We start from the raw sequence: 22434 nt of genomic DNA, 5'->3' as shown, positions 1-22434 counted from the left end.
GGAAGCTCAAAGTGCCCCATTCAGCCTATTTCACAGCTGTGACTACTGAGGTCGCCCCGGGTCAGGACACCTCTCTCTGCAGCATAATAGTGCCTGGTCCCCGAAGTGGACATGCACGCCGTGCATCTGCCGCTGCAGATGAGCGGTGTGAGGAGGAGGAGCACGGCCACCACGGCGGCCCTGCCGGCAAGGGGCAGAGGCAAACCTTACCCAGAGAGCCCCAGACAAAAGGCCTGCTCCTCGGCCTTTTGTGCAGCTCTCAAATGCGGTCAAAGGTTACATTTTACAGCTGTTCCAGCCTCAAATAAGCGTAACCCGCCCTATCTCAATACTTAATTGCATTGCTAAGCTGCTGATAAACTAGGACAGCATAAAACACATACACAGGGCCAACACATCCCCGGGGAAAGTTTGTGGGAACAGAGGGAGTTGCGCCGAACAATGAACTGGGAACACGGGGAGTCGCACCAGACAATGAATCCGCTTTATGTGTTTTGGAAGCCTGGTTACCTTCAATGAAAGCTGCAGCACGGATGCTGCACGTTTGCTAGCTAATATCTCCCCAGAAAGGCCGCCAGTGTTTACAAAAGAAGGGCACAGTGCAAATGCCCACGGGAGAGGACGCGCACGTGCCGCGCCATGCGTGTGCCCACCAGGAAACTGTGCTGAGCTAATCCCCTCCCCACAGAGCCACCAGGCCTCCAGCCCCGGAGAACGCGGCCTTAAATCAACGCTCTTATCTCACAAAAGGAATTTAAGTGCAATGCTTTGAAAGTCACTTTCTCCCGGCCATATGGCATCCCCGAGCCTGGTCGTGTAGGAGCGGCGTTCATTTGCATGTGCAAGAGACAAATCTGGCTCTTGCATTGCGGGAGTGATAACAGGGCGAGGGGTAAAATTTAGCACTGTTTGGGTTTCTACACAAAATCTTTGCCGAGGCGAATTTCTCTCACCTCTCAAGCCAAGTGCCAAACGCTGAGGTGACCCCAGGAGAGCCTGCCCACGACCCCATGCCATCAGCGAGGTACATCAGTACAGGGCCAGGGTAAAAGAGAAGTCTGAGACAAAACCCATGATCTGAACCCAAAGCTGGCAGTGTCTACACCCACATTAAAGCAAACAGGAACAGGCTGAAATTGCAGGGATATAAACAGCACTGAACACAAACTTCAAGACAGCAAATTCACAGGCATTCGCACATTTAACTTCCTGATAGGGAGGTATTTTGAAAACTCATGTTGCTGAGCTGCTCCATGATATGAAGGGGTGGGGGATCTTGGGTTTCAGCACAAGGAGGAGCCAACAAAGCTGCTAACGCTTCAACATAAGCCTCTCCAGCAGATCTCTGTGCCAGGCATTATGCAGGATGGCAAGATTTTTGTTTTGCCGAGGCAGTGCCGTATGGGCAATCTGGTTTGCCTTATCAGCGAGCCAAGTGAGAGAAGAGAAATGTTCTTCCCCACCATTTGTTTAAATTTCCCTCTTTCCCCCAGATAAAGCTGCATACTTTTGTAAAAATATCTACAAATGTAATAACATAATGGGCTTGTCATCGGTTTCCACATTTGGCATTGAAAATCTGCAAAGCTTGGAAAGAAAGAGAATTCCTAATAGTTACTGCTGCTGAAGAGCCCAGCTAAAAACTGGGCCTTGATCCAGGTGATGGAGCACACAACCACCAAAATGCCTTTCCATGTCCAGCACCTACTCCTACACAACTGCAAATTGTTCCTTTCCTGGCCCCACTGAAAAAATGCAAGAAGGTTATTTCTCATTTCTTATTGATGGGCCTTATCTTCCCTCTTTGGGGTATTTGCATGCCCCTAACACCCACTACTGCCGTGAACTGATTTTATTTTGCAGCTCAATGCAGAGCATGCTGCAGACAGCCACAAGCCGTAGCAATTAATTTGGAGCCACTCAAACCTCCTTGCGTGGCAAGGTGGAACCATTCCCAGCACAATGCTTTCCACCATGTACCACAGTCTGCCCTCTCCAAAGCTGCTTCTCTGGCATTTCTGCCCAGGATCCATCTCGGTGAGATTATCCCTGGGAACACAGGAAAGCAGAGCAGCCCTGTTTTATGGCAGTGCCGAGCCCTCAGAGGAGGGCTTGGCGCATTTAGAGCTCTGTGGCTGTGCCCCCCAAGGGGATGTGGAGCGAGGCAGTCTCTTAGCAACACCCAGTGCCTATCACAGGTAACTGTCACCAACAGCAGGAGCGGAGCTGCGCCGTGCCCAGCACCCTCCGCCGTGTCCTGGAGAACCCAGATGTACAGACACAAACGCTCCGTGGGCACTGGCAGGGGAGGGATGTGCAAGCCCTTGTCAGGATGACACAGACAGCACTGAAATACTGATTTCTTTAAAATAAATGAGGATTTGATTGTATTAGAGAGAGAAGCATATCCCCTACAGTAAAGACTGACTTCTCCTTTGTCAGTAATCCCTCTCTCCAAGACACTTAATACAAATCTTACTGGAAGGGAAGAAGTCCCACCCCACACTGAGACAATGCAGCTCTAAATTTTAACTTAGATCATCACAAGCCTGTAAAGCTGATCTTTATGACAATGTGTGTGGCCAAGCTACAGGCTCTGGCAAAACTGATGTCCTGCTATTCACACGATACGGATTCACAACCCAAATCTCTTGGTGTAAGATAAGGAAGGCATTTCTCCAGATCACTTACCTTTATTTGCTGCAGGAGAGAACAGCTTCTCAGAGCCTACAGAAGCCTGAAAAAGGAAAGAGAAAGAGAGGGTGAATAATCCTGAAGGAGAAATTCGGAAGGCTTGCTCACAAAAACACAGCTCATAAAACAAGTGGGTTATCTGGAGACCTGCAGTTGCGCATTGCACCTGGAGGGTGCAATGTTGTGCCATTAAAGAACGAGCATGCATCCTGAGGAGATGAAAGCCAAGCAAGAGGACTGTCCTGATCTCACCCAACTACATCCTCCTGTCTCGTTTATTTAGGCAGCCATGCAATGCACAGCTATTTTATCCATGATTCCTCATATAAAAACAAAACCAGTGAAACTGCTATCAAGCTGAAGGAAAATAAAAAACAACCAAAACACATTTCAAAGGCTCTCTCACTGAAAATAAGCTCAATTCTTGCTGAACATGCAAAATGTAATTTGTGTATTGGAAACACAAGTTGCAACTGAACACATCTGTATGAAGGAGGGTGTTGTTTAATATTATGCCAAATGATAGGTACATGCTGCTATGCACTTAGTTGAGTATGAAATAAAACGACTTCCTCTTGGAAGAAGCCCGTATCCTTGCAGACTGGGTTGCACTATGCTGTCTGAACTCCACAGCAGTGTATTTGTGCTCCTCACAGCTCTGGGAAACAGTTAAAGAAATCCAATTAACCTAAACCTTGTAAACAGCTTCATGATAATCAGGGTCACTGGGTTACAGACAAGATGATAACGACAGACAGGGAAAAAAAGTCCATTCATCGTAAATAAAGCTTTTATGAGTTAATTTGATGGCTTCCTTTCCTCCCCCCAATGATATCAAACAGTCAACCGATTTCAGCATAAGCTTTTCCTCCTCGCTATCTGATAAAATAGCAAGCAGCCTCTCCAGAATCAAAGCTGGTCTGGGAGCAGGAGCACGATCAACATTACTACCATCTACAAGAAAGTATCATCAACGTGTTGCCACTGACTGCTGCATGAATACAATGGGTGAAGTACAAAGCTGACGAGCAAAAGATACTGAAAGTGAAAAAAGCCTTTTTCCCCTGGCTCTGCTTTAAAAACAATTAATTAATTCAACACATGGCTGAACGAAGTTGATTTTATTTTTGATTTTATTGATTTTATTCTAAGGTGCCTTGGGAGATTTGCATGATAAAGAGCACTACAAATTGTATTACATTGCTATGTATTTAAATGACGACTCAGAAGGAAAAAAACAAATAGTAAAATGCAAGAAGTTCTGCATGAGATATAGTAAGAAGCAAGAGTGATCCATTAATGTTACTTCTAAGAAAAGTGGCACTGCAAGCACTGAATGTCTTACTTAATGCAAATGTATAAAAAAGAGAGGGAAAACAACATGAAAAATAGGTTGAGGCTGAGACACATAAGAAAAAAATTCTGAATTATGTCCACGACAAAGCTGCACGTGTAGCTGTGGCATGTATGATCATTACACAGCTCAGCAAAAAGATCCTAAAATCTTAGGGAAAATCAGTTACCTGCACGATCCCTTTACTGCGTGGATTAAAAAGAGGAAGAACCAGGATTAAACAAGGTTTTGCCTAGGCTGGTTTGCAAAGAAAGTGTAACAGCGTCACACAGCAGCAACAACAGCGGTGCATAAAACGTTTGACAGCCAACTCTGAATTTACAACCCATTGTTAGGAGATTTTTCACTTATAATCAACACCAAGTCACCACGGATGCAGAACACATCTGCAGCTCTGGGAACTCACCCATGCTAACAGCTCACACAAAGCCAGGGCCTACTCTCAAAGCACTCCACAAGCACTCGGACACGTGGCAGGTGGATAAATAAAATTCCCCCGTTTTACAGGCAATGAAACCTCGGCGTGGCTTGCACTAAAAGCCCCAGCAGAAAATCGGCTGCTGAGCCACAAATCCTAAGTGCCGGGTCTGGATGCTGGGGTGTGCAGCCTTCCTGGGGAGCCAGCCAGGGCTGCAGGACCTGCTCTGCCCGTGGCAGACCTCCAGAAGCTCTGGGAGAAGCTTGGTGCTTCCCCTGTCCTGGAGAGTCCGGTCTCATGGCCATCACTTTGTGGCAGCTGCCAGCTCGCTCCTTTCTGTGCCGCTCGGTACCGCGGGCTCAGGGCACACACTGGCAGCGCCCAGCCACAGCTAAGGAGCTCAGTGCTACAGGTCCACACTATAAAAATCAATATTTAAGGAAGTCAAGCCAGAAAATTCACTTTAAAGACAAAGTAAAACACCCAGATTATTGCTCAGTTTTCTGCTATCAGCATGTGCCACCGCCTTCCACAATCAGAGTCAACATTTACAGAGCAGCGTTTTCAACATCGCAGCTTCAGTTCACAGACACAAACCTTCACACCTAGAGTTTACAGTAACTTTTGCTCTCACTTCTGGTGATTTCTAGCTCCAGATCTGAGCAGTTTTTGGCACGAGCACCATTTTGAAACAGTGAATGCCTGTGCTATAGGATATTCTGTGAGCTGCTGTAAAAAGCAGGAGGGAAGCTGGGGGAGGAAGAGCCTGAATACATCATTCAACCCTATCAGTCACCCTTTAAAGAAAGCATACAATAAAACCTATGTGTCTGAGGGAGCCCACTAATGAGAGAAAAAATCCAGCAAATCAACACATCTGCTAAAACAAGTCCCCTCCCAAATACTGCTGTTCCAACCAAATCATTTGCATATGTTTAATAAGGGATTTAAAAATAATATTAATAAAGTGGAATTCTTCCCTTGTGAACAAAACCAGGCATTTGGAGTCTTTTATGCACAGTTCAAGCCATCAGAGGAAATCACATGTTCTTTGATTGCAAAATGAAACTAAAAATTTCCTTTTTCCCCCCTCTTGTTGCCTCCTGCCTGTCTCCATCTGAAGGACCATCTCACGAACCCTTCAAGTTCCTTTTTGTTGCTGCATAAGGCAACGAGACTTGCCCAGCCTGAAGCTCACAGACAGAAGACACCTCCACCCTTCCTTGTTCACTGGCTGCTCATCTCCCTCGCCCCGGAGCACAGCCACAGAACCCACCACAGGCTTGTGTTCATAAAAATGCTGCTTGCATGGTCCCGCCCTCACCCCAATAACAACCGTGGCACTTGAAGCATATCTGACATCTGTCCCCAGAGCAGCAGTTCCTGAGCTAACCTCATGCTGCTGAAACCTCTAAGACCCAGCACCCTTTGGATGACACCAAGCCTTCCAGGTTCCCTTTGTGGCATATTCAATGAAGTTACCAATCCTTTGTCACCTTTTGATTTTCTTTCTTTTCTAATCTAGACCTAAAGGGGAAAATGCCTCCACCCAGTTCTGTGACAGCTTGAAACCAGGCTGAATACACTGCAAAGGAAAATAACATTTCTGCCCTTTTCTGCTTTGCGGAGAGCAAGCAGAGGAGAGGTGCTGCAGTCCCTCCCCCTTCCTCCCCTTAAACCCAGCACACATAAACACTGATTCAATTTTCAGCACTAAAAGCTCAGCAAAGGCAGCTTTTTTCCTCAAATGTGAGGTGGTAACCACAAAGGATGTAGCACACCCTCTCCTCTCGAGGTGAGCAGTGAGGCATAATGAAGTCCATGCCTCATCCATCCTGGTTCCCACTAACCCAAGGCAGCTGAAAGGTGCAAGAGCTCTTGCAGATTAATAATTTAATGATTATATATAACAGAACAACATCATCTGACAAAGACAGCACTATAAATTATGTCAGGCCTCAAAGTAATTACTTCTTTTTTTCCCCTTTTATCTGTAGCCTATAAATGGCTAACAGGGAATAGAACGATTCCTTATCGCCAACAACAGAGGCTCTGTGGACCTTCATGCCATCTCCTGGAGCACCAAATGCCACATCCAAGCCTGATACTCCAGGAGCCTGATAGCAAGACACCGGGAAACTGCTAATAAGGCTGCAGTTCTGGTTCACAAGGAACAAGCAAAGTAGTGTTAGGGGCCTGGCATGTATGTCATGCGCAGGGCAAAAGCCAAGCATTCCCTCCAAATAAGTCCAGTACAGTAGGCAGAAGAAGGAGACAGTTTAAATTTTAGATCTGGATGGCTGCCTATCTACTAGACAGCCAAGAGCTAGTCTCAAGAGAGACTGTTTGCACAATTACTGAACGTAGCAAGCACTAAAAAGCTCACAAGAAAACCCTTCTCTGGGAGATTTCCAAGCTAGAAGTGCTGGATACGCTTAGAGAAAGTTTTAGCATAAAGCACGGACACTCTCTGAAAATTTTGGATCAATTTTCATTCTTTCCTTTGATCTGCCTCCCCTGCTTTTACCAACCACTCCAATGCCACTTGATCACTTGTCCAGCACAGAATTTCAGCACGCTGGTACTGCTTTACTACTTTGCAGTTCACACTACAAGTCGTTCATACCAGACCCTTCATCCAGTAATATGAGAACAATAACTAAAACAGGAAGGTATTGTTTGGGTTGTGATTCTTCTGTAGGAAATGGAAATTGATACATATGGAAAGGTGCAAGAGAAACCTAGAAATAGCACACATGCACACAAAAACCCAAAGTAAAAATCCCCCTTAAGACCAACAAAGTATTCCATACATTCAGGATATAGAAGCAGCCCACGGATAACACTGCCTGCATTGTGAGGGAACGTTTCAAGGTAGCCTACAGTCCTTCCAAAACCTGCATTATTTTTGGAGAGAAACCACAGCTCAGTCAGGAAGACAAAAGAAAAGTTAGAACTGCAATTCAGTAGTTTTTGTGAACCTTCTGGTAATATCCAGCTTTGTGGTACATGGCTGGCTGGGACACAGCACAGCCCAGCTGTGTGAGGGATTAAGCAAGAGGGAACAGGACTTCCACAAATCCACACTGTGATTATCTTCCCACAGAATTTATAGACTGGGCTTTCAAGAGGGCTCAGCACTCAGCAGCTGCCTTTGGGGCATCAATGTGATTGGAGCTACTGGGTATGGAGCATTTCCAAAAATCCATTTAGAGATCTGAATGGTGGACCAGGTTGTTCTGAAAAATCTGGTTGATATTTGGGATAATTTATGAAATTCTGTCTGTTGACCTCCAGTGCAAATAAGGACTTATTAATAATAAATAATATTCCCTAAGCAAGAATGATGCTCCACATTTCTAGTAACAATCCTAAAAATACAGTTGTACCTTCAGTTACGCTGTAAGAGTGTTCACATCACAGTGAAATACGCAGCACAAACACTCCAAACAAGCAGCTATTTATTGAAATGGCAATGCCTTAAATGCCACAGATATTTCTAGTACAGTTATGATTCAAGGCCATCTTTGAGAGGTAGTGATGGGTCTTCTGTATCTTTCACGAGTTCACTCTAAAGAATGCTCACTAGAAACAAAATGTTTCTTGGGCTGTACTTCCATACAGCAACACACTTGTTTAGGTTCCCACCTCACATTCATTTAGCACACACATATTCAGTACTGCTCTGCTCCTGGAAGGGACTGTCACCATGCACTCGCCTCTTTGTCACCTTTTCTTCCAAGAATGCTCATTTCTCTCAGCAGTTCATATAATCATGACTGTTTTTTGCAACAGCCCCTTTGAGAAGCTAGCACAAGCCTGGGAACACAGATTAAATTAGGCCATAGAGAGCCTAGAAGAAGAGATCACTGGTCCTAATTCACCACTGATCACGCTGACTTTACACAATGGCAAATGGAATAGGAGGCAAAGTGGATGAGGACAGGAAGGCACTGAAGGAAGTGTATGGAGAATGACACAGTGCAGGGCAGCGAGGAACCAAGCTCATTGCTCCTCCACAAGTTCAACATCTTGTTTTGGTCCTCTTTTGGCAAGACAGTTATAAGCTTAAATTAACAATGTTTTGAACCCTGAGCATGTTCCTCATCGTTTTACAACCATTGTGGGACTGAACAAACGAGATTAAATCGAGCAGCAGCAGCAATTCTTAAACATACGCTGCTGTGGTGTGTTGCTTATTGCACAGATGTGCCTCTTCCCGTGACAAAGGGTGACTGAATCCTCTGACACAGAGGGACATCTGACCTACAGCATGTCTGCCATCAGAGCCTCGGGGCACAGGCCTGCTAACTCCTCTTCCCTCTCTCCTCAAACCATCCCCCCAGCCCCTGGGGAATGGCTGCAGCCCAGAGTTCTCCCCTTCCCATCCCCTCCATTAGCGATGCTTTATGATTCATCTTCCTCTGAGCAGTTGCTGTCTCCCAAAGGAAAAGATCAAACTCCCTCTCCTTCCCAGCTCAGCTCCAATAAATAAATAAATACGTGTACTGAAAAAAAAATTTAGTGAAGGAGGAGAAGGGAGGAAGCTGGGGAGTTCCTGGACCTCACCAAGGCTCGTCACACAGCTGCAGAAGGTTCCTCAGCTGCTTCCAGAGACACCAACGAGAAAAGAAAATTTCCAGCTGTCCCTCATTAAAACCAGCCAAAATACTTGCTTAATGTTAGTGCCTGTGTGTCCTAATTTAAATTAGGGTGCACTTGGTCCTTATCTCAGGATCTTCCTCCTTTAAACCTCAGCTCCCCAACCACTACCAAATCTATCTTTGCTTTACACTTGCTATTTTCCACTCTAATCAGCACTGATTTCCCCCTAACACATGTTCATATGCTCCTGGGTGTTCTGGTATATGAATGGCATCCAGAGAACAGTCCTCTCCCTGTGCCACTGGATAGGCTGCAGCTCTCAGTGAAGACTGGAGGCAGTGATGTGTCCGTGTTAAAGGCAAATGATACACACCACAGTAAGGGAGACACAGCTCTACATGATACACTAAGAAAAGGGCTTTGTGTGGTCCGGTTTAAAACATCTCAAACACCAGCCTTTGTGCCTTTCTCAGAGAGCTGACCTCCTCCCAAAACAGATTTTTCAGCCTACGCTTCCATATTCAAAATTTTTTCATTGCCCAGACACTCACTTAGGCAAGCACAGATTTGATTACTGATTTATTTTTTGCTAAAGATGTAAGGGAAAACCTACGTTCAGGTGGGAAAGGTTGGGAACGCTGTGTAGCAACACTGCTATAGCAGTTTGTATTACTGTCATTACAGCTTGATCCTATCTAGTCAGCCCATCTATTTGGCGGGGATATGGCTTTTTATTTGCACTAAATCAGAGGGAACGGCGAGTGCTCTTTGCAGAACTCTCTAAAACTTCTTATAATTCAAAGGCTGCACTGTAGGAAGAGTGATGGGGGAGAGCAGGGACTGTGCTGCGAATGACAGGTGGCAGACTGTTGTTTGGTACCTACCAAATTACTCTGCTGCTCCCAGGGCTGCCTTGGCATTTCATTATCCCAACTCTCTCCTGGAAGGATGCGGACATAAATTCACACCTCATGTCCTGGTTTCCGTCAAACAGAGTAAGAGCGCAAATGCTGGCACCAACTGGGAATGCCAAGCAGGGCTTGGCATGCTAGAACAAACTCTCAGCTGTGGTCTTTGCCAGCTACCTGCATTTATCATTGTAATGGCCTGCCAGACAGGACTTGGCAAGCGATGGAGGAGGGCGGGAGGAGGAGGGCCAGGCTCTGCACTGCCAAGCAATTCATTCCTGTAGCTCCTGCCATCACTGTACCAGCAGGGCAACCTTCATTTTATTTTATCTTTTAACCAATTATGTGTCACCCAAATCCCACCTGCAGCTTTCTCCAACACAAATGGCTATAAATCACAGTTCAGAGACCAAGAGGGTTTTGCAAGACATTTGATTTCATAAAAAGGTCACTGTCTGTCTGAGGATTGCTGCAGTTCAAAAACGAACTGAATAACAACCTGCATTGGCAGACAGGGAAGGAACTGCTTCCATCGTCTGTTGCATGTTGTCAGATAATATTAGAACAATTAGGGAGGCCAACAATGGCTGGATCATTAGGATTCAGCTGAACCAAAGAGCTGATAAAAATTCAGTAAAATATCTCCTCCTTTCAATTTTTGAAGAAAACATAATCAAATCAATAAAAAAGGGAAAATTGCATGAGCACACCAGAAACATTCAACATAACCTCCTTGAGCAGACAAACAGAATACATGCCTGTCATCACTGCAGCCTGCTCCAATCGGCCTGGGTATTCCAGAGCCTAACCCCCAGCTTTGCTATTTCTCAGAGCACTACTCTGCTCTCAGACCACTCAGCATGGTCTGCTCTCTAGGGAAAATGGTGTATTCTTGTTTTTGATCTACAAACTGGACACACAGTGGACTCTGAACAGAATTTTATGTGAATTGTATCACAGAGCAAACATTTAAGGGTGCTGAAAAACCATTTGACACTGATGCTGTTCTGGACACCCTTAGTGTCCATTCCTTTCTTGCAGGTGACATGTCATGCCAGACAGCCCTGACAAACCAGCATCAAATTCTGTGAAAAGCACGAGGGTAACTGCAGTGAGTGCATGAGGCACAGAGAAGATTGCATTGTCCTCCTAGCCCAGACCACGGCATATGACACACGGACATCCCTCTGACAGAGAGTCCCAGTTGAGAACACAATCCTGATGTGGCCCTTTCCTGGGCCTGGGGGGTCAGGGAGCTTATCAGGAAGGCAGCTCCTGTCTGCTGCCATTGAAACTTGCTGTCTTACCCACAGCAACCTCAAAGGAGTGCCTCTGCAGAAGGCTCTTTTGTTGTTGTTGTTTCTAATTCACTGCTCCAAAATATTTCTTGGCTGCATCCCAGGGCTGAAGCCTTATCTGCCCATCCCCCCGGCAGACACACAGCAGCTGCAGAGGCTTATCACAGTTGCCTGTCCACTGAGTTTACAAATTAACACCCTATCGAGGCTGCACGAGGGCTGATTAATCAGAGAGAGGCAGTCTGAGGGCCTTTATCACCGTAAGCGGCTGCTGGGAGAGAAGTCACAAATCTCTCAGGAGGCCAGAGATGCCTTACAAATGAAAGAGCAGGAGGCCAGAGAGGAGGAGGGCCCAGTGGTAGGGGAAGCAGATATTTTAGAGATAGTAGTGGTGGAGGTAATGGAGCAGTGGGAGGGGGGGAGCTGCAGGCAAAAGCCAGTACATTATGACAGCTAAAAAAAAAAGATAATTAACAGCCTATACTTCATGATTCTAGCTTTCCCTCCCCGGGCTATAATTTAGCCTATTGCTCCTTTGCTCCAGAGGACAATAAACATTTATTATGTTAAACACATAACTGTGCTGCACAAAAGCACCGTTCTTTCCCAGGTCCACTCCTTGCACAGCTGTGCAACCCAGGAGGATGGGGCTGCTCAAGTGGGCTCCCCTTTCATGCAGAAGATTACTCGGTTTGGACACAAAGCACATCCCTGGCTTCACCCAGAGCTGCAGCCTGCTGGATGTGTTCATACTGAACATGAAGGCAAATCCCATGAGACCCAGAGCTCCTGGATGGGGCCATGGCCCACCAGTACCTGACAAGCAGCGTCAGGATGTGCCCAGGTATGGGAGCAGCTCCTGCAGAAATCGTGTGATTCAGGCAGGCTTCACCTCCTAAGAAGTACCTCCTCTTTTTAATTCAGCAGCCCTGCTAAGAGGTTTACTGGGAAATTTTCATTCCCACTAGAATTATGTGTAGGAGAGATTCTTATTACAAGATGAATATTACAGTCATGTGAGTTGTACTGGAGCAGTGCTGGTCCTGCCCCCTCTGAGCACCTCAGCTGCTCTAAGAGCACAGAGATTCAGGCGTTTGCCTCTGCTAGAGGCTGTGGTTCAGGGATTGCTCTCCTCTGCTTCAGTGCTAGTACCTGCTGCAGCCTCCAGCTTTGTTCTTGTGGCAGGACAATGCAAAATAATTATAAATACCAAGGAGACTCACACTAAAACGATTTAAAATCTAATGCAACTTTAAAGGAATCTAATTTGGACATCTGTCCACATTTGTTAACATTCGTGTCTAAATTTAAAATTTTCAAGTTTAATCCTTGAGACCAAGACACATAGCTGAATTTTTCCTTTGAAGTGTAATATGTATGGAAACTGAGATTCCCATGCAACAACATGACTCCAGAAGTTAAAATTTTAATAAAAATGTTACCAACACGAAGATATTCATAAGCAAACACTGCAACCCCTTCCTGTCCAGTGCTTTCTATTAACACATCAGTAAAGAATTTAACAAATAACCTCTGGATAAAAGTGTCATTCACTGCAGCTTTACCACCAACAGTGCTGGGTGTGTGCATGATCTTGGGGAATGGCCATTTCCATTCTGCCCACGGAAATTGCAGAATTAGAAGGCTGCCACTGCCTAACTCAACATCTTCAGACCAGCTCTTTTCAGACAGCACCAGAAAGCAAAATAAAACAAAAATGAATGATCATCTGCCTTCTCCTCCTCTCTTGATCCAACGAGGCAACTATTTCCCAAACCACCTGGATTATTGGTCTACGAACTCATGCAGATGCCCAGTTTTAACACTATCCATTAGGTTAATTAGAACTGGGCAAGTAGATGCTGAGTATGAGTCCAGGAAAGGAACGACAGCTTTTTTATTCGAGAACTCCCTGCCAGGCTCTGTGAAGCAGACAGCTGCCCAAGGTCTTCTCATGGCTCTCCTCTGCCAACAGACACCAGATTAATTTGAGCTGGACTGGACCCCCACTCATTATGTTCAGGAGACCCCGGGTAATCAGATGGAGAAGCTACAGGATGACAACACGTCCTGTCACCCCCAGCACGTAACAGCAACTCTATACATGAAGGAAACATCAAATATTCATTAGGTAAACAATACGAATGTGGTAATCCCAAAACATGGTGAAATTCTAGAAGCCGTCTCTCTGGTGTTTATTAGATTGACTTTTTTACCTTCATTATCAAGTCTGCCCATCAGCCCTTCTCCCTCTGTCTCAGGTCTCGTGTTTCTACATTTTAGGGAAAAAAAAGTCTCTGCTGGCTGCCTGTTCTCCACAGCTCTGGTCCCACTGGTGGACACCTTCACCCACCACAGAAGGCACACCACAGGGGGCACATATTTAAAGACCTAAGAGAAGGGGCTAGGAACACCTTAAAAAAGGATAGCACATACATTTTCCTGCAAATGGAGGCTGCAGAGGAAAAAAACATGGAAGGAAGCCTATGGTTCACATCTGCAAAGCATCTGGCTTCCTACCCCTCACTCATTCAAGGGCAGTGAAGTGTGCTCACCTACTTTTTCTACAGGAAAGGGTCACCAAGATTTTCTTCTGTGCTACACAGTAAGTCAAGAAAGAAGCTCCCATTGTTGTACCTTGATTAAATATGGCATTAACTGACCTCATCTTCTGTATAAGAAGGTGGTGAATGGGGCAGTCCCCCATTTCCAGCCAACATATAATCTGTCTTCTCCAATTAGATATGCTTTGCAACAAGTGTGGTGGATCCATTTATTTCCATACTGCAATAATGCAGATAAATCCAACTTTGGCTCCAGTCCCACTGCTTTCAAAGCTGGGGCTCTGCATTTCCAATTGCTGCCCTTTTTTTTTTTTTTCTCCCCTTTCCCCCCGCCTTTCTGCTGCAAAATGTCACCAATTTACTTTAGCCTGGGGGCCCATTTTGAATTTTACCACCAATATATGAGAAATGCATTTTTCAAGCTGTTACCACTTAACTGTACTGATATCAGCCACTCAGGGGACACAATATTGTTTACACATCCTGCTCTATGGAATAAGCACGGATGCCAAAACTCTGCCTGGGTTGTGAAGGAGACGTTTACTCTCTGTTTTATGAGATTTCCTCGATTTGTGGCTGCCTCAATGGTCGTAAAAACAGCTGTAAATCAAAAGAGCACCACAAAATTGCAATAACAACTGTCGAACTCGGCTCTAAAAAGCATAACTCCCAGCACCAGAAGGTGGAAGGCTTTTCTCTGATTTAACACCAGGTGTGGGAGAGCCCTATGAAGTCTATGTGCAGCACTGTGTCTGCCCACAGCCACCCCCCCACGAGCTCAGCCAAACCCCTCTATTTTGGCTGCTCCCCTATTGCTCGCCCCTACTCTGCCCCACTAAGCTCCTTCCGGCCCCTTTCCTCCTCTTCTCTGGAAAACAGAAGTCTTTTTCAAATGCCTGGAGAACGCTTATACAAATAACTGCTGAATGCAGAGCCCTGTTTAAAGCATTAAAGCAGACAGAAAGTGAGCGCGGCTGAACACGGCTGTGCTCGGCACCGGGGCTGCTCTGCAGGACAGCGATGGCTTTAGCAGATGACCTCAGACTGTCACCTTGCTGCTGGCCTGCCCGGGAGAGCCCCAGCTCCTGCACAGTCTCTCAGCCCGGTTTTTAGGGAGTGGAGTGAAGGAGGAGAGGGCTGGTGAGACATGAGTTATTAACAACTGTCTTCTGGGAGCTGAGTCGAGCTAAAATGGTTCCAGAACAGGCAGCTCCATTTGAGCCTCCAGCGAGGACTGGCCAAGCAGCAGATGCATGAATTCAAAAGTTTCTGTTACTCTGTGCCACTGGCTAGAGTCCAAACCAAAGAGAGAGTTTCACCCGTGGGTAAAACAGCCTTCCTGGATTTTTCCATGCCCTATTCCAGTTGCTTTCACAAACAATCTTCTCATCCTTGTCTCCAAAAATCTTAAAAGACTCTCAGTTCCTGCATCTTGCCACCCCCCGTAATCTAAGACTAACTTGGCCAACAACAAACTCCCTTCAGCACCTCCCAGCTCTGAGAAACCAGCTGTGGCATCAACAGCCACACTATAAACCCTGAGTTACCCAGGCTCTTTGTGCCCCTCTGTCCAAAGCATGAAAAGCTTTCCTGGCCTCACCAGCCAGGTCTTCATTCTCTTTTTCAAACTTCCTCTTAAATCAAACTTCTTTCATGGCATTTGAATAACCCAACTTTTCTCCAAAAGTGGTCTGTGTGTGAATAAGCCAAAGTATGTGAAGAAATGTTGAGAGAAAGTTCATGGGAAGGAAGTTTAGCTGGTGCTCATCTCTGTTTTTCTATCATCTGCAGCAGACTAAAATACACTTGAGTTCCAGTGTGTTACTGTATCTCTGTCTGGCGGTGTGTTTTTCCAGATGCACATCCTAATTATGCTCTTCAAGCAAATGCCCCGTGGAGCGGGGTAGTAGAAGAGAAAACCTCTTTACAGTCACCACCATGCTGTGATCCATTCTGGACAGGAACTCCCCCCTGCATTGAGAGGACAATTTAATTTCCATGGACCACTTGATGTGAAGGGAAAAGGATCTATATTCTTTTGTCTGAACCCCACAAAGTGTCAGCCCTTCTTTCCCCATTCTTCTAGTAGACGTGTACATTCACATTCTTGAGAAAATCCCCAATAGATGGGAACAGTCTTTCACTTCCAAGACATTATGCCTCCCTGCTATAATCTTTTCCTTCTTGTACAATGCCTCTTGACTTTCTTTTGACTCTTTTCTTTGCAATTTTTCCTTTATGAATACAATCAGAGAGACAAAACAAAAAAAATCCCCCAAAACTAAACGGACAAAAAATGTCATTCAGAGCCTTTGCCAATGATGTTACTGGCAATTCCAGTTGAGAAACCATCTGTACAGACATGAACTGATCTGACATAGGGAACAGCTAGTTTTATTTCAAAAAGCTCTGTGTTCTCAATGTTCTGGGTATAGGAACTCTACAGGCCAGCTGAAGCTAATAAGGTGAATATGTGATCAGCTACACCCAAACAGCTCTTCCAAATTTATTTCTTTTGTACTACAGTGAGTATTTGGGTGGGGTTGCAAAAATTATTAAAGCAGTCAAACGCATACCATGCCAACTGCTGACCACAAAAACAGGCCATTTCCTCACGCACAAACTATAAGAAACATCTCCAGTAATTGGCTTGTATCAGTAACCAGCTATTTCCAACAAAAACATGGTTCTGCTCCATTTGGAGTCTGGCAGTTCTCAAGAAGGACGGAAGGCTGTGTGTAGATGCATGACTCGTACTGGGAAGGTGGTGTGGCAGGACATGCCATCTAACAGCAGTTGCTTTGATGAGGCATAATTGCAGGGCAATTACTAGGTTAATTTTCCATATATACCAGTACAATTTCACCCATAAAGTTTGATTTGCCTGCGGCGAGCGATAGATGTCTGTCTGTTTTGTGTTCTAAAACTCTGCTGTGCTTGCTCAGGGACCTGTGAATACACAGAGCACCACTGATCTGGCTGTCCTCTTCTCCCTTCCTGTGATGTCTGAGGGGGAAACGTTTTTTCAGTCCCTGACTAATGCTTGCCATGCTCAGCCACAGCAGGAGAGTTTCCAGCACACTCACATACATGGCTTGCCTTGTTGTTGCCACAGGCATGGCTGTGGCTCTGGGCAGGAAAGCTGTCCAGCTGGAGGAGGAACATCACTGGTGTGTGTTCAACCACCAGCTTTGCACGGGAGATGCTTTTGGAAGGAACAGGAGAGCAAGCTGTACTCAACCTTTCTTTGGCCAACCATCTGCTCGTTGGCCAAAGCATCAACAACTCTATTCAGCTGTCAGGTCATTTACCCCCCGAGACAACTGCACCTCCAGGAGCCCAGTGCTGGGCTCCTGTGCCTTGGTCCTGACTCATCTCCCTTTGGACTCTGTGGCAGGAGAGGCTGAAGCCACTGCCCTTTCCCTGCCTCTCTTCCTAAGTCCCACAGCAGCTAACAGCTCATTTCATTGGAGTTTATTTCTGAACTGGAAGCACAAATGGAGCATTGTAAGAAACCTTTGTGATTTTAGCCCAGACATGACTGTGCCTGCTCAGTAAGGAGATGAAAAGCTTACAGTGAAGAAAGAGGCAGAATAATCCTGCATGTTAATACACAGTGACTAACACTTTCCTGGTGACAATCTCCTTGTAGTCTCTGCAGAGGGATGTGTGTAATGATCCTCCAGAGACACTATCTTGAAAATGCACAAAAGCCTCTGATCAGACCTCAGCATCTCCCGATTAGCTTAGCAAGAGCAGTGGAAGGGACATCAATTTTCTAGAAAGTGCATTCAGAAAAGCACTTGATCAAATGCTTAGCTCCATGTATGTGCTTAATCTCACTATAGCTGAAGCACTTTCCTAAACCAACACCTTGTTTATTCCTTCTGTGAAAAAACCTCCAAAACCAAAAATGTAGACCTGAAGAGTCAACAGTTTAAGAAAATTCTGAATTTCTGTGGCTTTCAGTTTATGTCTAAAACAATTTGAAAGTGCTGACTCTGGAAAACTGTAGGAGGAAATAAATAGAAAATAAAGAAAACCAGCCAGAAGGGATGAGGGTATGTTATCATAAACACAGCTTAGCTTAGTACAAGGCACATGTATGTATCTGTCGTTGAGTATAACCTTCCTGGGATTTTATTGGTTCTTTTTTTCCTTTGCTAAAACAATACCAGATACACCTCGACAAATCTGGCATGCTGCAGCCAATCCATCAGCTTCCCTGCATTGAGCAGACTGCAGAAAATGGAATTTTGCTTTCCCATTTGCCTCCCGGTCTCACTGCTGCTACTCCCCATGCACACACTTGCAAGCCCTTCCCCTGTGCTCTGGCTGGTACAGGCTCCTGGACTGGGAGCAGATGGCTGATGGAGCTGGGATTGCTGCACCCTACTGCACTTGACAGCTTCCAGTCAGACCTTGATGCCTCCTGCCTAGCTCTGCAAGAACACAAAGCAAAAGGTGCAGCAGTTCTACACCCAATGAGCCAAAGTCACTTTTTAAGCTCATTTAAAATATCTATTTGACTAGGTATCTCTCAAAATAGGCACTTGTAAGCACAAGCTAAATGAGAAAAGTAAAAAATAATCTAAGGCACCTAAACACTTTGGATCTTTAATTTTCCCCCCAAACATATCTGTTGCAACTTTACCATTTGAGACAACGCAATTTTGTGCAAGACCATAAGCACAATTCTACCAGACTAAGCTCCCCTCTAGCACAACCAAGGAAATGATTGGTTTTCTACATCCAGCCCAAAGCTTTCAAGTCCCAAGACTTACTGCTGTATGCAAGTAATGCAAAGAAGTCAATCCCCGTGCCTCTGCCTTAATCTCCAGACACGTAATTCCAGAGCCCCAAGTTCTCGTCCAGCAACAGAGAGCAGCCTAAAGCATGTTCTGAGCTGGGTACTCACAAAGAACTACTGTGGATTTTGTTGTCTTTATTATGAACACTTCAGGGCAATGACCACCTTTAATTTGTGCCTTCCATAACATCAAATATGGTATTAAAACCTCAGAAATAGTTGTGCTTGTGCATGATATCCCGAAGGCTTTTTTTCTCTAAACCACTTCCAGCATGCACAGACAAAAGAAATAATGTCATCCTGCCTCCAACACTCCCAGCCATCAGAGGTAACATTAACCATAACTTTGCTTCTGTTCTACATGAACGTTTCAGTGCATTACAAATAAGCACCTTATTCAAAGCTCTCTCCCCAATTTATTTCACTCCAAAAAAGGAGACAGATGGTAGAAGACAGAGGGTTTTACAGTAAGAGAGGTTGGATTTTTTTTCCTCTTCATTTGTTCCCTGTGCTGTTTCTTATCCTTGGGGACCTGGAGTTTCTTTTGATAGCACTGTGCTGCCTAATAAACACGCACACAAGCACAGTCACAAGTATACATCTATCATCAAAGAGCCCTTCTTGTCTCCACTCCCCACAAAGTTGATTAATGATTACGTGTTTAACACATACATTATACATGGGAGGGGGAGACGAAGAGGGTAAATCCAGGCCCCTGTATACATTTACATATATTTACATACTCACATATAAAAAGCAGAGGAAAGCAAAAGAGGGCTATTCCCATTGGGACAAAAATCCATTTTGATAAACATACCTCCTAGCTCCCATTTTTAAAAATACAAAGGCAAAGGAAAGGCTCTACCCTGGTCTAAGGAAGAAACTGAAGCTTGAGCAAGCAGCCTTGTTTGGTTCCTGCAGTTCAATCCTGACACGGAACTGATAACTGTGTTATCAGCACTTGCATTACTTATGGTTTGTAAAAGGTATCTAACAGCTGCAACCCAGTTTGAGAGAAAGGAAAGAGCTTTAAGTTTTAAGGACGCTCCTGGTTTGTATTATTAATTCATACAGCTAAAATCCCAGTTCATCTAGCAATAGATTAGTAAATAATTCAATTAAATGGCACCTTTATGTACAAAGAAAAAAAAGGTCTGTCCTGTCAGATCAGTCCTAGAGGTACTGGGAGCATTTAATGGACTCAACATGGGGTGACTATGGACCAACCACAAAGCCAGGCCTGACCCTTAAACACAGCTGAAGAAGAGATGTGGAAGGGTACAACATGGCAAACTTCCTTCTCCATCCTTCCAGGCCGAGCCAACCCTTGGACCTGGATAGCTGCCCATGTAAAATAAAGCTGCCTGAAGGCTGCTTTAATCATGCTGACTGCCAGTGGTCTCAAACAATTGTTCCAGCAGCTGGGGGAGCAGTGCCATGGTAAAGGACTCCCCTGACAAAGTCCCTTCTGGCAGCTGGGACAAAGCTGGCACTGAAACTGCTATTGTGGCTCTCTGCTCTCCAGAGTGTCCCTGTGCAGAGTTAATCTTCCAGCCACCCGCTCTGCTGGTTTTCAGACATCTTTGCAAGGTTCAGATTTAATATGGGGCTCTTGTGGCACACCAGTGGCATTAACCTCTGCTGAACTGATCCATCCCAGCTTTCTGCTCACCCAGCTCCACCAGTTGCAGCCACAGCACAAGTGCTGGTGAAGACAAGGTGAAAGCAGTGGCCACTGACAATGTTTTTAAAACATATTTGCCTAGTATCAATCCTAGGAGTGGGAGGGATAAACTGAGGGATCAACTGATTAAATGTTAGGAAAGAAAACCTTCCATACACAGGGCTGGTTACAGTCCTAAGGCTGTGGCAGCTGGCCAGACAGAAAGCTCAACTATTTATAAAGCACAAATAAGGAGCGCTATTTTTTTCACTTCTTTTTTACCCTGTAACCTTTTGACTCTGAATCATGACCACTGACTCTATGACTTCACACTTTCTATTACAGTAAGGCTCAGGGCTGGCACTAAAGAAATCACTTTCTTCCTCCTGCTCATCCCTTACTTCAAATATAAACCTTTTCTTTAGCTGTATAAGAGTGGAAGAGGTTTGTCTTGAGTTTTTCAAACAGAAAAATTCATAACTGTTCAGGAAGTCCCAGCTAAGACTCCATTGAAATTCAGATAATTGACAGCATTCATTGTCTCATCTGCACCCCTTCCTTTGCTCCCTGATCTCTCCAAGTCCTTGCAGACCAGGTTCTTTCAAAACACTTCACCACACCACAAACTGAAGTGGATGCAGACAATTGCCAGAAATACATCCTAACATAAATCTGCAGCAGCTGCTGTAAAGTATTCAGTTCTTTTGTGCTGAAATGAACAAGTCCAGGGTGGACCTGGAATCATAATCCATGGCAGCAAATCCTCCTGGTGTGCAAGGCCACCATGTATCAACAGAAGGGCCAGGGTTTGGATCAGCTTGGCACACGTGTTTTTATGGGCCCATTTTATCACTGTCCTATATAAACTCAAGCATACTTCTTTTACTTTGTTACTGCAGCAGTTTATGGTAGATATTTCACATCTACCTGGGCTACAGCCAGGAGATCTAGTCTTTATAACAGGGAAGTAATTAATAAAGAAATACAGCTCTATCAAAGTACTCGTTGTTCACCTCCACTAGTACAAACATATACCTGACCTCAGCCAGTGCTTATCTGTTTCCCAAAAACATTCTCACACAATGGAAAGAAAAGCATGGTAAAATATAAAAAATACTAAACTATCCTTTCCCAGTCTAGAGGGAGTAAGCCATATTTGGCTTGTCTGAGTTCATATCTAGGTGGCCTCTGAACCAGAACCAGACTTCTGAGATGACAGGTAAGAACTTAGACATTTTTGATTCTGAGACAAGGAAAATGATCACATTAAAGGTGTGGCTCAAGGTGGCTCAAGTGAGATACCACGTTCCTTCCACCTCTCCTCGGCAGATGGAAGTCAGAGTGCAGTGTTCCAAAAGCAGCAGCAGCAGCTCATGCCATGACCATGGGTGTCAAACATGAGTTAAGCAATCTATGACTGAAGATGCTGCCTACTTCATTATCTTGCCCAGATATGGGGTTTGAAAAGCACTATAATCAAAATCACTTTTATCTTCCCTGCTTCTAGATTTCAAGTTCTTTTACTTCAACACCCTGGAGATTGTTCAACAATGCATGGCTGAAGCCTCAAGACTCTCTGCTGTCTCCAGAGGCAAACCTCTTGCACAACTCTGGCAGCAGAAAAATGACTCAACTTGCAGACTCCGGGGACTTTGGGGTTGAAGAAACGACAAACCACGCATGAAAACACCGCGATTGCTCTTTGCACCTTTTAAAGCAGGGAGAGATCACAGAACAAAAACCGAAGAGAACAAAAACCAACAAGAGACTCACTGAAGAGTGTGCAGGGCAAGCACAGCACCACAGCTACTACTAAACAGGCACCAGCACTCCTGCACCTGGCCTGAAGACAAGGTTATACCTCCAGCCCAAAGAAGATGACATTTTTAAATCAAAGAGATTTTGAACTATCTTAAGGCACAGATGTAATGAAAATACAAGGCTTGAATCGAAGATCACCAAAATACTGTTTGAAACAAAGATTTTGCTCTCTAGAGTAACTTTAGGGAGTTGATATCTTTGTTGTACCATCTTGCCAAAACATAAAAGCCATATAAAACTGCAGGTGAGAGAAGGGCCATCTTCATCCTGTGTTGGGTAGGCTGCCAGGAACGATGCCA

The 22434-nt window shown here is 45.0% G+C and overlaps 1 protein-coding gene across 18 annotated transcripts in view; it reads right to left on the bottom strand.

Annotated features, from left to right (window-relative positions):
- Positions 1–22434, bottom strand: part of FBRSL1 (fibrosin like 1) — a 500076-nt gene that overhangs the window by 52381 nt on the left and 425261 nt on the right. For all 18 annotated transcript variants that reach the window (XM_088176075.1, XM_088176066.1, XM_088176077.1 and 15 more), the window contains one exon: positions 2692–2737. In XM_088176075.1, coding sequence (XP_088032201.1) covers positions 2692–2737 — 46 coding nt within the window. The remainder of the gene's footprint in view (positions 1–2691; positions 2738–22434) is intronic.

The sequence above is a fragment of the Sturnus vulgaris genome, chromosome 19, assembly GCF_052056855.1.
Source record: "Sturnus vulgaris isolate bStuVul1 chromosome 19, bStuVul1.hap1, whole genome shotgun sequence".
Lineage (NCBI taxonomy): Eukaryota > Metazoa > Chordata > Aves > Passeriformes > Sturnidae > Sturnus > Sturnus vulgaris.
This window is presented reverse-complemented; position numbering and strand designations above follow the sequence as displayed.